Source organism: Tursiops truncatus, chromosome 1 (genome assembly GCF_011762595.2).
Source record: "Tursiops truncatus isolate mTurTru1 chromosome 1, mTurTru1.mat.Y, whole genome shotgun sequence".
NCBI lineage: Eukaryota > Metazoa > Chordata > Mammalia > Artiodactyla > Delphinidae > Tursiops > Tursiops truncatus.
Window position 1 is genome coordinate 23,803,973 of NC_047034.1, and position 15,960 is coordinate 23,819,932.

Here is a 15,960-nt window from a genome sequence, read left to right on the forward strand (position 1 = left end):
ACACAACCCATGGAACCAACCTTAGCCACTGGGGACAGAAACCAAAAACAATGGGAACTACGAACCTGCAGCCCGCAAAAAGGAGTCCCCAAACACAGTAAGTTAAGCAAAATGAGAAGAGAGAAAAACACACAGAAGATGAAGGAGCAAGATAAAAACCCACCAGACCTAACAAATGAAGAAGAAATAGGCAGTCTACCTGAAAAAGAATTCAGAATAATGATAGTAAAGATGATCCAAAATCTTGGAAATAGAATGGAGAAAATACAAGAAACGTTTAACAAGGACCTAGAAGAACTAAAGAACAAAAAAACAGTGATGAACAACACAATAAATGAAATTAAAAATACTCTAGAAGGGATCAACAGCAGAATAACTGAGGCAGAAGAACGGTAAGTGACCTGGAAGATAAAATAGTGGAAATAACTACTGAAGAGCAGAATAAAGAAAAAAGAAGGAAAAGAATTGAGGACAGTCTCAGAGACCTCTGGGACAACATTAAACACACCAACATTTGAATTATAGGGGTCCCAGAAGAAGAAGAGAAAAAAAAAGGGACTGAGAAAATATTTGAAGAGATTATAGTTGAAAACTTCCCTAATATGGGAAAGGAAATAGTTAATCAAGTCCAGGAAGCACAGAGAGTGCCATAAAGGATAAATCCAAGGAGAAACATGCCAAGACACATATTAATCAAACTATCAAAAATTAAATACACAGAATATTAAAAGCAGCATGGGAAAAACAACAAATAACACACAAGGGAATCCCCATAAGGTTAATAGCTGATCTTTCAGCAGAAACTGTGGAAGCAGAAGGGAGTGGCTGGACATATTTAAAGTGATGAAGGAGAAAAACCTACAAACAAGATTACTCTACACAGCAAGGATCTCATTCAGATTTGATGGAGAAATTAAAAGCTTTACAGACAAGCAAAAGCTAAGAGAATTCAGCACCACCAAACCAGCTTTACAGCAAATGCTAAAGGAACTTTTCTAGGCAGGAAACAGAAGAGAAGGAAAAGCACAACAACAAACCCAAAACAATTAAGAAAATGGGAATAGGAGCATACATATCAATGATTACCTTAAATGTAAATGGATTAAATGCTCCATCCAAAAGACACAGACTGGATGAATGGATACAAAAACAAGACCCATATATATGCTGTCTACAAGAGACCCACTTCAGACCTAGGGACACATACAGACTGAAAGTGAGGGGATGGAAAAAGATATTCCATGCAAATGAATATCAAAAGAAAGCTGGAGTAGCAATACTCATATCAGGTAAAATAGACTTTAAAATAAAGAATGCAACAAGAGACAAGGAAGGACACTACATAATGATCAAGGGATCAATCCAAGAAGAAGATATAGCAATTGTAAATATTTATGCACCCAACATAGGAGCACCTCAATACATAAGGCAAATACTAACAGCCATAAAAGGGGAAATTGACAGTAACACATTCATAGTAGGGGACTTAAACACCACACTTTCACCAATGGACGGATCATCCAAAATGAAAATAAATAAGGAAACACAAGCTTTAAATGATACATTAAACAAGATGGACTTAATTGATATTTATAGGACATTCCATCCAAAAACAACAGAATACACATTCTTCTCAAGTGCTCATGGAATATTCTCCAGGACAGATCATATCTTGGGTCAGAAACCAGCCCTTGGTAAATTTAAGAAAACTGAAATCATATCAAGTATCTTTTCCAACCACAATTCTATGAGACTAGATATCAATTACAGGGAAAAAATCTGTAAAAAATACAAACACACAGAGGCTAAACAATACACGACTTAATAACCAAGGGATCACTGAAGAAAACAAAGAGGAAATCAAAAAATATCTAAAAACAAATGACAATGAAAACACGATGACCCAAAACCTATGGGATGCAGCAACAGCAGTTCTAAGAGGGAAGTTTATAGAAATACATCCTACCTTAAAGAAACAAGAAACACCTCAAACAAACATCCTAAATTTACACCTAAAGCAATTAGAGAAAGAAGAACAAAGAAAACCCCAAAGTTAGCAGAAGGAAAGAAATCATAAAGATCAGATCAGAAATAAACGGAAAAGAAATGAAGGAAACGATAGCAAAGATCAATAAAATTAAAAGCTGGTTCTTTGAGAAGATAAACAAAATTGATAAACCATTAGCCAGACTCATCAAGAAAAAAAGGGAGAAGACTCAAATCAATAGAATTAGAAATGAAAAAGAAGTAACAACTGACACTGCAGAAATACAAAGGATCATGAAAGATTACTACAAGCGACTATATGCCAATAAAATAGACAACCTGGAAGAAATGGACAAATTCTTAGAAATGCACAACCTTCAGAGACTGAACCAGGAAGAAATAGAAAATATAAACAGACTAATCACAAGCACTGAAATTGAAACTGTGATTAAAAACATTCCAACAAACAAAAGCCCAGGACCAGATGGCTTCACAGGCGAATTGTATCTAAAATTTAGAGAAGAGCTAACACCTATCCTTCTCAAACTCTTCAAAAATATAGCAGAGGGAGGAACACTCCCAAACTCATTCTACGAGGCCACCATCACCCTGATACCAAAACCAGACAAAGATGTCACATAGAAGGAAAACTACAGGCCAATATCACTGATGAACATAGATGCAAAAATCCTCAACAAAATACTAGCAAACAGAATCCAACAGCACATTAAAAGGATCATACACAATGATCAAGTGGGGTTTATCCCAGGAATGCAAGGATTCTTCAATATACACAAATCAATCAATGTAATACACCATATTAACAAACTGAAGGAGAAAAACCATATGATCATCTCAATAGATGCAGAGAAAGCTTTTGACAAAATTCAACACCCATTTATGATAAAAATCCTCCAGAAAGTAGGCATAGAGGGAACTTTCCTCAACATAATAAAGGCCATATATGACAAACCCACAGCCAACATCGTCCTCAATGATGAAAAACTGAAACCATTTCCTCTAAGATCAGGAACAAGACAAGGTTGCCCACTCTCACCACTATTATTCAACATAATTTTGGAAGTTTTAGCCACAGGAATCAGAGAAGAAAAAGAAATAAAAGGAATCCAAATCGGAAAAGAAGCAAAGCTGTCACTGTTGGAAGATGACATGATACTATACATTGAGAATCCTAAAGATGCTACCAGAAAACTACTAGAGCTAATCAATGAATTTGGTAAAGTAGCAGGATAGAAAATTAATGCACAGAAATCTCTTGCATTCCTATAAACTAATGATGAAAAATCTGAAAGAGAAAGTAAGGAAACACTCCCATTTACGATTGCAACAAAAAGAATAAAATATCTAGGAATAAACCTACCTAAGGACACAAAAGACCTGTATCCGGAAAATTATAAGACACTGATGAAAGAAATTAAAGATGATACAAACAGATGGAGAGATATACCACGTTCTTGGACTGGAAGAATCAACATTGTGAAAATGACTCTACTACCCAAAGCAATCTACAGATTCAATGCAATCCCTATCAAACTACCACTGGCATTGTTCACAGAACTACAACAAAAAATTTCACAATTTGTATGGAAACACAAAAGACCTCGAACAGCCAAAGCAATCTTGAGAACGAAAAACGGAGCTGGAGGAATCAGGCTCCCAGAGTCCAGACTATACTACAAAGCGACAGTAATCAAAACAGTATGGTAATGGCACAAAAACAGAAATATAGATCAATGGAACAGGATAGAAAGCCCAGAGATAAACCACGTACATATGGTCACCTTATCTTTGATAAAGGAGGCAAGAATATACAGTGGAGAAAAGACAGCCTCTTCAATAAGTGATGCTGGGAAAACTGGACAGCTACATGTAAAAGAATGAAATTAGAACACTCCCTAACACCATACACAAAAATAAACTCAAAATGGATTAAAGACCTAAATGTAAGGCCAAAAACGATCAAACTCTTAGAGGAGAACATAGGCAGAACAGTCTATGACATAAATCACAGCAAGATCCTTTTTGACCCACCTCCTAGAGAAATGGAAATAAAAACAAAAATAAAGAAATGGGACCTAATGAAAGTTAAAAGCTTTTGCACAGCAAAAGAAACCATAAACAAGACAAAAAGACAACCTTCAGAATGGGAGAAAATATTTGCAAATGAAGCAACTGACAAAGGATTAATCTCCAAAATTTACAAGCAGCTCATGCAGCTCAATATCAAAAAAACAAACCACCCAATCCAAAAATGGGCAGAAGACTTAAATAGACATTTCTCCAAAGAAGATACACAGATTGCCAACAAACACATGAAAGAATGCTCAACATCATTAATCATTAGAGAAATGAAAATCAAAACTACAATGCGATATCATTGCACACCGGTCAGAATGGCCATCATCAAAAAATCTACAAACAATAAATGCTGGAGAGGGTGTGGAGAAAAGGGAACACTCTTGCACTGCTGGTGGGAATGTGAATTGGTACACCCACTATGGAGAACAGTATGGAGGTTCCTTAAAAAATTACAAATAGAACTACCATATGACCCAGCAATCCCACTACTGGGCATATACCCTGAGAAAACCATAATTCAAAAAGAGTCATGTACCAAAATGTTCATCGCAGCTCTATTTACAAGAGCCAGGACATGGAACAAACCGAAGTGTTCATCAACAGATGAATGGATAAAGAAGATGTGGCACATATATACACTGGAATATTACTCAGCCATAAAAAGAAACGAAATTGAGTTATTTGTAGTGAGGTGGATGGACCTAGAGTCTGTCATATGGAGTGAAGTCAGAAAGAGAAAAACAAATACCGTATGCTAACACATATATATGGAATCTAAAAAAAAAGAAAAAAATGGTGATGAAGAACCTAAGGGCAAGATGGGAATAAGGACACAGACCTACTAGAGAAGGGACTTGAGGATACGGGGAGGGGGAAGGGTAAGCTGGGACAAAGTGAGAGAGTGGCATGGACATATATACACTACCAAACGTTAAATAGATAGCTAGTGGGAAGCAGCCGCATAGCACAGGGAGATCAGCTTGGTGCTTTGTGTCCACCTAGAGGGGTGGGATAGGGAGAGTGGGAGGGAGGGAGACGCAAGAGGGAAGAGATATGGGGACATATGTATATGTATAACTGATTCACTTTGTTATAAAGCAGAAACTAACACACCATTGTAAAGCAATTATACTTCAATAAAGACGTTTAAAAAAATAAACAGTTTTAGAGGCAAGTCTCTCATCTTTTCTTTGGCTAAGTCAAAATAATCAAGAAATATTTACTAAATACTGATTATTATGTAGACATATTAGGAAGACTGAAGAAGACATATAAGACATGGTCCTTAAAAAGTTTGGTAGTCAGCACAGTCTTAGCGAACTTATGGTTACCACGGGAGAAGGGTTGGGGGAGGGACAGATTGGGAGTTTGAGACACTGCTATAATTAAAATAGATAACCAACAAGGACCTACTGTATAGCACAGGGAACTCTGTTCAATATTCCGTAATAACCTAAATGGGAAAAGAATTTGAAAAAAAATAGATACACATATATGTATAACGGAATTACTTTGTTGTACACCTGAGACTAACACAACATTGTTAATCAACTATACTCCAACATAAAATTAAAATTAAAAAAAAAGTTTGGGAGTCAGGACACATACAGTAGAGTGATGAAGAACTTGACTCGAGTCATATAGAACTAGGTTCAAATCCTAGCTCACTGTTTAGCAGTTGTGTGTCTTTGGATAAGTCATTTACCCCCTCTAACTCTCTGTTATCTCAGTTATAAGATGGGAATAATAATAATATCTACTTCATAGGACTGTTGTGATAACTAAATGAGAAAACATGTGAATTTTCAGCCTAATGCCTACAACATACTATTTTTTAATCACTGTAAACTATTACTACACAGGAATGAAAATTAATGAATGAGGAGTGTTTCAAATAATGTGAATGAATTTAAACAAAGGAAAGTAAAAGTTTCACTATTGAAAGCCTTTCCTGATTATTAAAACATTTTCCTGGTTGTCTTACACAGCTGTTTTCTCTATCTTCTACTATTATCACCCTCACCATTATCCTTCTTTCTATTATAAAACCCAACAACTTCAACGGCCTTATTTACTAGAAATTAAATTCCCAAATTTATATTTCTAATCCTAACCTTTAAGTCATCTTTTCTAAAGCATATTGGAAATCTCCATTCAGATATCTCAGAATGATCTCAGACTCACCAACAAACAAAAGAACAACTAAAATTGATTATATCATCCTCCCCAAAGCTGGTTCCTTCTCCTGACTTTTCTTACTTCCGTGATAGCACCATTTTCTTAATCTCTCCAACACAGAGTTTCAGAAATACTAATTCCTCCTCATTTCTTGCCCTTCATTTATAATTAATTAAGTCCTATAGACCCTTCTTCCATGGCTTCTCCATTTGTTCAGCTTCCCCCAAATTTCCTTCTATTTCATGCTGAACACCACTATGAAGAGTTACCTTCCTAATGCATCACCTCAATCAATTCCATAATCCGTTGCAGAAAAGCCTTCTCCTTCTTCTTATAAATAAATGAAGTTCTGATTCTTACCCAGTATTCATGTTAATTGTGCTGCAATAACTTCATTGGTCTTATTTCCTACTATTCTTTTATAGGAATAGTAGCACCCTTTATTGAACTCAGTGTTTTCAGAAAATGCATTATAGTTCCACTGATTACCCCCAACTTTCTTTAGCACCCAGTCTGAAGTAATTCTCCTCTATACTCACATAGAAAAACCAGTATTTGTACAATACATAAGACAATTTATATTTAAGTCTTGTTATTTATATCCAGCTCTGATCATATTAGTTTTTAAACTTTTAAATGTTACACTATAAGCTAGTACTTGAAGGCCAAGTACCCTATTTTACAGACCTTTATATCTCCTATTATACAGAAGAATGCATTATATGTGAGGAGATACATCTAAAAAATGAATCTTATGGACCAGCCTACTACTTCAACCTCTCCTCGTAGTACCATTTCAAAGAGAAAGAGTGAAGTCTTCTGATGAGTCAATGGTGAGAAGAAAGGTCCCTGTTCCAATACAGTGTGAGCAACAAGGTCTCCCTGACCTAAAAGGTTTTCTTTCACATGAAAGAGGTATTTCACAGGGAAAGGCAGAGGGAGCAGAGTAACGAGGCCATTAGAAATGCATTCAAATGAAGTCTTATATACAGCAGTGTTTGTTTTATTTTAAAACTGTTAATTTGGCCAATGGAAACATTGAAAACACTGCATATCACAAGTTTTGAAAACCTTGTTTTGGCATTACTTCATTTTTTAATATACCAGATTAAAGAACCAGGAATAACCTGAGACTTCTGACCTTTATAAGCTTGCACAGAATATCTCAGAGATATAACTTTCAAATAGGTGAGAACTCTGAGAACAGTGAGTATATCTTTTACTTTTAGCCTATTAGGTATTTAATAATTTATTATCGAATATATTAGTCCATTTCTAAATAATAGTTTTAATGCAAAGTGAATTCATTGTATTCCTGATTTCTTCTGCATATTTAACTTGAATGTGAAATGTGTAAAAAAGTGCTTTGTAGTATCACACAAAAATTTTCATCTTCATCCTTTCTACTAACCCTTTCCAGATAGTCCATATTTAAAGCTTCTTTACTAGAACCACTTCCCATTCCATCTGAACCCATCATGCAATCACTTGAAAAGATCAGTGGTCTAGGATCTTAGGCTTTGGCCAAATCAGTTTTGTCTTCTGTAAAGTCATTTTCATTAACATCTTATTACAAATTTGATTACATAATAATGGAGTTACAAATGAAAAGTCATAATGTTTGATATTATAAGCACGCCTAAAGATTAAAATGATTTTGCTTCAGAAATGTAGAGTTTATGACAAGGATCTCAATTAAATATTAATGAACCATTAACTGTACTATTTGGAACACAACCATATTTCCACAATTTGGGCATTTTCCTTCAGATATGCACTCAACAGTCACATTCATAAGCTAAAGCTGAGTTAACATAAGAGCTCTATAGTTAAGTCAATATCAAAATATTTGAGTCATTTGGGTAAAATTACGTAAAAAGGCAGTGTTTATTCACTTATGATTTCATTTAAGAAGGAGGGTATTAAGCTGGTATAAGTAGGAAAAAATGCTTAGAGAACAAAAATAAGAGCATGATAAACTAACATTCTCACCAAATTACTGGTCTATAGATATTTGAAGAAACCAGTAGCTGTTTATATAAATAAAACATCAATAATGTGCTAAAAAAGAGTCAGAAAGTTAAAGTAAATATAAAAAGTTAGGCTATTTGCATTAGAAAATAAAGTCCCTGTTGGATTCTACTTTCTTCAAGTATTATAAAAATATACAAATTTTTACAAATACCAGAACAATCATTTGAGTTAATTAATATGGAAGTTACTAAGGCAATTATCCCAAATTAAATCCTAGGGGCTTAAAGAACAGTTGATAAAACTAAACTGTAACCATTTAATGTTTTTAAAATGCCGTGTGTGAATTAGTCTGTTATAATTATGAAAAGGGTGAAACCACATCTTCAGCTTGTAAAGTATTCTCCAGGCTTTCTGTTTCTTAAAGTAATCACAAATACAGCAATTTTGATCTTAGAAAGGAACACCGATAGCTAGTGAATGAGTTTCTTCAGTTCTTTAAGGACCAACTGTCTTAGGAGACAATAACATTTTCTTTTCTTAGAAAGAAATATCAGCTTCCAATGAAACTGTGTAAAAGCTGATATGGAATATTTGATGGAGTTAGAGAAAAGAGGAAAATAACAGACAACATAGAAGAAGCACAGACCAGTAATAAATATTCCTCCTGGAATTCATACCAACTTGACTATATGGCCAAAATTTACCCACAAAAACAGATTTAAGAGAGTACTCACCACTGAATTATTTCTGTGATTTGAGCTTCCCAATGTGCAACTGATTCCTTCTTGTCTGCTAGATCCTTTACCTCTTCTTCTAACTGCTGGTTGCATGTACTCAAGTTCTCATACAAAGTAGTAAGCTGAAAGGCAGTTTTAAGGTACTTAAAGACGTGTGACTTTTAGGAACAGGAATTCAAGGTGCTCAGATGCCTCTTGTTAAATCTGGTAACTCAAAAATGCTTGTCTTTCTGATTTCCTATTATGATGCACCCTCTGGTCACTGAATGTGGAAACATCAAGTACTCTGAATTCTCCTTCTGCCTTTGCTTTTCCCATACTCCCCATATTGAATTGGTTCCATCTGTGAACATTCTCCATTTGCCTGAAGAACTCGCCAGTTCTGTTGGTAACAACATCTCTCATTTTTTTGTCTGAAAATATCTCTATGTCATCCTCTTTTTAAAAAAACTTATAATTTCAAGCATATACAAAAATGAACAGAAGAGTGTAAGTGAATTCCCATGAGCCCATCATCACTAACTTCAACAATTATCACCTCAATGTCAATCTTATTTCATTTGTACTCCTGTCTTCTTACCCTTTCCTCCGTTATTATTCTGCAGCAAATACCAGACATCATATAATTTTATCCATATATATTTCTGTGTATATCTCTAGAAAATAAGGCTCCCTTTTTATGTATAACCACAATATCATTATCATATTTAAACAAATTTAACAAGTTTCCTTACATTATCACATAGCTAGTAATTGTTCAAATTTCCAGTTGTCTCAAAACATCAAAAGACTTAACAGTCTGTTAAACTGAATCATACCAACAGGTAAACGTAACTTAATGGTTGCTCTATCTTTTAAGTCTTTTTTACTTATAGGCTCCAGATTACTCCATTTCGGCTGCTGTAGTGGAATATCACAGTCTGAGTGGCTTAAACAAGAAACATTTATTTCTGATAGTTCTGGACGCTGGGAAGTCCAGGATCAAGGCACCAGCAGATTCAGTGTCTGGCAAGGGCTCACTTCCTGGTTTTATAGATGGTCATGGGATGAGGGAGCTCTGTGGGGTCTCTTTTATAAGAGCACTAATCCTATTCATGAAGGCTCTACCTTCATGACCTAATCATCTTCCAAAGCCTGTACCTCCAAACAGTACTAGGTGTCAACATCTGAATTTTGGAGGGACACAAACATTTAGTACATAGCAGTTCCCCTCCAATACTTTAATTTTTCTTGTAATTTATTTGTTGAAGAAAGTAGGTTGTTTGTCCTGCAGAGTTCTCTACAGTCTGAATTTTTGCCTTCATTTTTGAAAGACACTTTTGGCTGTATATAATTTTCTCGATTGGCAGTTATTTTCCTTTCTATTCCTTTTTATTATTTATAGATGTCATTCCTTTTTATCCTGGGTTCCATTTTTTTCTGTTGTAAAGACAGCTTTAAGTTTAGCTTTTGCTCCTTTGAATACAATGTGTCTTTCTTCTCTGGCTGCTTCTAGGATTTTCTTTGGTTGGTTGGTTTTTAGCAATTTTTCTATAATGTGTCTAAGGGATTTAATTTCTATTTATCACTTTTAGGGTTTGTGGCATTTCTTGAATTTGTGGCTAAATACTTCTCAGAGGTTTTGGAAAATTATGGGCCATTAACTCTGCAAATATTCCTTCTACCACAGTCTTTCTCCTCTCCTTCTGGGAAAGCAAATATTTGTATGTCATCTTTTCATCACGTCCCCTATGTCTCACATCCACTTTTATGTATTTCTGTCCTTTTTTATTAATATATCTTTTAAAATTTATTATTTATTTAATTTATTTTTGGCTGCGTCTGGTCTTAGTCGCGGTGTGAGGGATCTTTGTTGTGGTGCATGGGCTCTCTAGTTGTGGCGTGCAGGTTTACTCTTCTCTAGTTGTGGCACATAGGCTCCAGGGCACATGGGCTCTGTAGCTGTGGTGCGCGGGTCCCAGAGCACATGGGCTGTAGTTGAGGCATGCAAGCGTGCAAGTAGTTGTGGCATGCAGGCTTAGTTGCCCCATGGCACATGGGATCTTAGTTCCCTGACCAGGGGTCGAACCAGCATCCCCTGCATTGTAAGGCGGATTCTTTACCACTGGACCACCAGGGAAGTCCCTGTATTTCTGTCCTTTTAAATCTATATCCAGACTTCAGTATGGGAAGGTTTTTATTTACCCCTTCCTTTCTTTGTTTCTTTCCAATCTACTGTTAAAATTTTCTGTTGGGATTTTTCATTTATTTTATTTTTCACTTCTAAAGATTTATTTGACTGTTTTGTATAGATTCCAGTCGTCTGCTGAAATTCCTCATCATGTTTATTTTCTTGAATGTACCATACAGTTATTTTAAAGTTCAGTTAAGAAAATTCCAATACTCGGAATTGTGTGGGTCTGTTTATACTGACTGCCTGGTTTTCTTCTCATTTATTCTTTTCTTACTTTGTTTTTGCTATTATACTTTTATGTCTTGATTTTCTTTGGTTGTATCTCTTGGTATGCATTGTAATTTCTTACTGCATGCCACATATAGTGTATGAAAATTTTAGAGATAACTTGAGCCTCTATATAATATCTTCCTCCAGAGACTGCTTACTTTTACTTCTGCTAGGCAATTAGACAGATCATGGATTCAGTTACTTAGAGGCTGGGTTTCAGTCACTGAGAGGGCTCATCTCTCTCTGGTTCACCCTTATTTCTAAAATGTAGCCTTTTCGATGAGTTCAACTGAAAGCTTGAATTGATTACCAAGGATCCTGCACCTTGGTGGGCATTGATATTCAGTTTTTCTCTCTAAACTTGTGATACTGTGGAATACTGTGCTCAACTTCCTGGATTCTCTGCTACAGCTTTCATATCTGCAAATGCCTCAAGAGGAAAACTGGCCCTGAATGCTGGGCTCATCTCTCTGTACTACTCCTTTCTAAAGGATCTGGGTCAGTAAAGTCTCGGCTGCCTTCTTATCTCTCCAGTGCCTTCCTGCAGATGAATACTTCCAGGCAGTATTGCTACAGTATTAAAAACATTTTTTTTTAAGTCCAGCTTTATAGCTCTTCTTGGTGAGGTGGTAGGTATGATGTAAGCTAATCTGTCACAGAAGCAAAAATTCTTGTTTATTTAGTTTTTAAAAGTTCATGATAAAATATTTGCATACAATTTTTATTTCATGGCTACATTTTTCTGATAAATGGTCTCAATATGTCATTAGTTATTACTATTCCTTTCTTCCTTTCTGATATATTTGTAGAGATATTGTGTTAGTTTTCTTTCTGATTACTCAGCTTGAAGGAGACGAATTTTTCCTACAAGAATTATTTATAGGTTTGTGAAGATGAGGGGCCATGTGATGGTTAAATTTATGAGTCAACTTGATTGGGTCATAGGGTGCCTAGACATTTGGTCAAACATTCTGGTTGTGTTTTTGAAGGTGTCTCTGGGTGAGATTAACATTTGAATTGATTGACTGAATAAAGCAGATTACCTTCCTAATGTGGATGGTTCCCATTCTATCAGTTGAAGGCCTGAATAGAAAAAAAGGTTGACCCTAGTAAGAAGGAATTCCTCCTGCCTGACTTGCTTTCAAGCTGGGACATTGGATTCTGTCCTTGGTCTCTTACTGAAACAGTGGCTCTTCCTGGGTCTGACATAAGAAACTATTGCTATGATTTACATCAGAGAATGTTTTGCCTATGTTCTCTACTAGGAGATTTATGGTATCATGTCTTAATATTTAAGTCTTCAAGCCATTCTGAGTTTATTTTTGTGTATGGTGTGAGGGAGTGTTTTAACTTCATTGTTTTATATGCAGCTGTCCAGCTCTCCCAACACTACTTGCTGAAGAGACTGTCTTTTCTCCATTGTATATTCTTGCCTCCCTTGTTGAAGATTAATTGACCATAGGTGTGTGGGTTTATTTCTGGGCTCTCTATCCTGTTCCACTGATCCATATGTCTGTTTCTGTCAGCCAATACCAAGCTGTTTTGATTACTGTAGCTTTGTAGTATTGTCTGAAGTCTGGGAGGATTATGTCTCCAGCTTTGTTCTTTTTCCTCAGGATTGCTTTGGCAATTCTGTTTTTTGTTGTGGTTCCATATAAATTTTAGGAATATTTGTTCTAGTTCTGTAAAAAATGACATGGGTAATTTGACAGAGATCACATAAAATCTGTAGACTGTTTTGGGTAGTATGGCCATTTTAACAATATTAATTCTTCCAATCCAAGAGCATGGGATATCTTTCCATTTCTTTGAATCATTTTCAATTTCCTTTATCAATGTTTTATAGCTCTTAGCATGTAAGTCTCTCACCTCCTTGGTCAGGTTTATTCCTAAATTTGTTTGTTTTTTTATTGATGCGATTTTAAAAGGGATTGTCTTTTCACTTTCCCTGTCTGAGAGTTCACTGTTAGTGTAAAGAAATGCAACTGATTTCTGTATGTTAATCTTGTATACTGCTACCTTGCTGAATTTGTTTACCGGTTCTCGTAGTTTCTGTGTGGAGTCTTTAGGGTTTCCTATATATGGTATCATGTCATCTGCATACAATGACAACTTTACCTCTTCCCTTCTAATTTGGATACCTTTTATTTCTTTTTCTTGTCTGACTGCTGTGGCTAGGATTTCTAATACTATGTTGAACAGAAGTGGTAAGAGTGGGCATCCTTGTCTTGTTCCAGATTTTAGCAGGAAGGCTTTCAGCTTTTCACCTTTGAGTATTATGTTGGCTATGGGTTTGCCATAAATAGCTTTTACATGCTGAGATATGTTCCCTCTACACCCACTTTGGAAAGAGTTTTTATCATGAATGGATGTTGAGTTTTATCAAATGCTTTTTCTGCATCTATTGAGATGATCATGTTGTTTTTGTCTTTTCTTATGTTGATGTGGTTTATCACACTGACTGATTTGCATATGTTGAACCATCCATGTAACCCTGGGATGAATCCAGCTTGATCATGGTGTATGATCCTTTTTATGGTTGTTGGATTCGGTTTCCTAATATTTTGTTGAGGATTTTTGCATCTATATTTATCAAAGATATGGGCCTGTAATTTTCTCTGCCAATAAACTGGACAAACTAGAAGAAATGTACAAGTTTTGCCAACTCCCTAAACTAAGTTCATCTGGAATTCTCCTAATGACCCAGTTTTTTTCTGGTGTGTTTTTAACCTGTACTTCCATGGGAGATAGGCAGTTTTAGCACAAGTCACAATGCAAAGCTTCATTTCTTCCCCTCTGCCAAAAGACAAATTACTTTATGCATTCCCCATTTAATCCTATCCTCAACCTCATTGTCTTCTTAGAAAGAAAAACGGTCAGAGAACCTGTCACTACCAACGCACATCGTTATCTGCCTATTGAGAACAAGGAACTTATGTTTTGTACTCCAGGGTGTGCTATTTACCTTTAAAAATGTATTTTACCATCTATTTTCTTTTTATAGGTTTATTAAGGTGTAATTTACATACTATAAAATTCACTCATTATAACACTTATGGTTTGATGATTTTTAGTAAATTTAAACATTTGTGCAATAATCACCACAATCTGGTTTGGGAACACTTCCAATACCTGAGAAATTTCCCTCAAGCTGGTTTGCAGTCAATCCTGGCTTTCACCATGAGTTCTTGGCATCACTGATCTATTTTCTGTGTCTATAGTTTTGCCTTTTCTAGAAACGTAATATCAATGAAATAATACAATATATAGATTTTTGTATCAGGCTTTTTAAAATTATCGTATTATTGAGGTTCAACCACAGTGTTGCACATATCAGAAACTAACTCCTTTTTATAGCTGGGTAGTATTCTATTCCATGGATATTAGTACACTTTATTTATCCGTTCACTACTTGATGAACATTTGCATTGTTTCCGGTTATTTGCTATTATGAATAATGATGCTATGAACATTCATATACAAGTTTCTAAAGGGACTATGCTTTTAATTCTTCTGGATAAATAACTAGGAGAATTTCCGAGTTACAGGGTAAGTGTGTGCTTAACTTTTTGAGAAATTTAAAACTGTTTTCTGAAGTAGTTATACCATCTTGCACTTCTACAAGCAGTGTAGGAGTTTCAGTTCCTCCATATCCTTGCCAACAGCTGGTATGGTCACTGATTGATTAACTCTTGAGCCTGTACAACAATATGTTTCTATGGTTTAACTTGCATTGTTCCTAATGACTAATGATAGTGAACATCTTTTCACGTGCTTATTTGTTATTCATATATCTTCTTTCATGAAATTTTCCCCCCGTTTTCAATTTTCCCCCCGTTATTTTCCATTGGGTTGTTTGTATTATTTCTTGAGTTTTAAGAGTTCTTTATACATTCCAAATATAAGTCTTTTATCAGATAAATTATTTGAAAATCTTTTCATCTATATATGTCTTTTCATTTTATTAATGTTGTCTTTAAATTTTGATGAGGTCCAATTTATAATTATTTTTCTCTCAAGGTTTGTGCTTTGTGTCATATCTAAAAAATCTTTGACTAATGCCAAATCACAAAGATTTTCTCCTTTGCTTACCTCATATTTCAGTTTATGATCCATTTTGAATTAATTGTGTATGTTATGAGGTAAGGATCTAAGTTAACTTTTTACACATAGATATCCAATTATTCCAGCACCATTTGTTGAAAAGATTCTCCTTTTCCCATTGAATTGCCTTGGTACTTTTGCTGAAAATCAATCAACCATAAATATGACGTCTTATTTTTGGACTCTCTACTCTGTTCCATTACGCCAATGTTACCGTCTTTTGATTACTATAAATTTACAGTTAAGTTTCGAAATTCTGTAGTGTAAATCCTCCAACTTCTGTACCCCTCGCCTCCCCACCCCCCGCCAAATATTTTTGCTATTGTAGATCTTCTGTATTCCCATATAAATTTAAGGATAAGCTTGCCAGTTCTAACAAAAAAGCCTAGCAAAATTTTGGTAGTGATTTCCCCAAATCCATAGATCTATTAGGAGAGA

At 35.3% G+C, this 15,960-nt stretch overlaps 1 protein-coding gene across 16 annotated transcripts in view; it reads right to left on the reverse strand.

The window, feature by feature from the left end:
• CDC42BPA (CDC42 binding protein kinase alpha) overlaps window positions 1-15,960 on the reverse strand; it is a 326,271-nt gene that overhangs the window by 68,597 nt on the left and 241,714 nt on the right. For all 16 annotated transcript variants that reach the window (XM_073801177.1, XM_073801159.1, XM_073801161.1 and 13 more), the window contains one exon: window positions 8,973-9,097. In XM_073801177.1, the coding sequence (XP_073657278.1) occupies window positions 8,973-9,097 (125 nt within the window). The remainder of the gene's footprint in view (window positions 1-8,972; window positions 9,098-15,960) is intronic.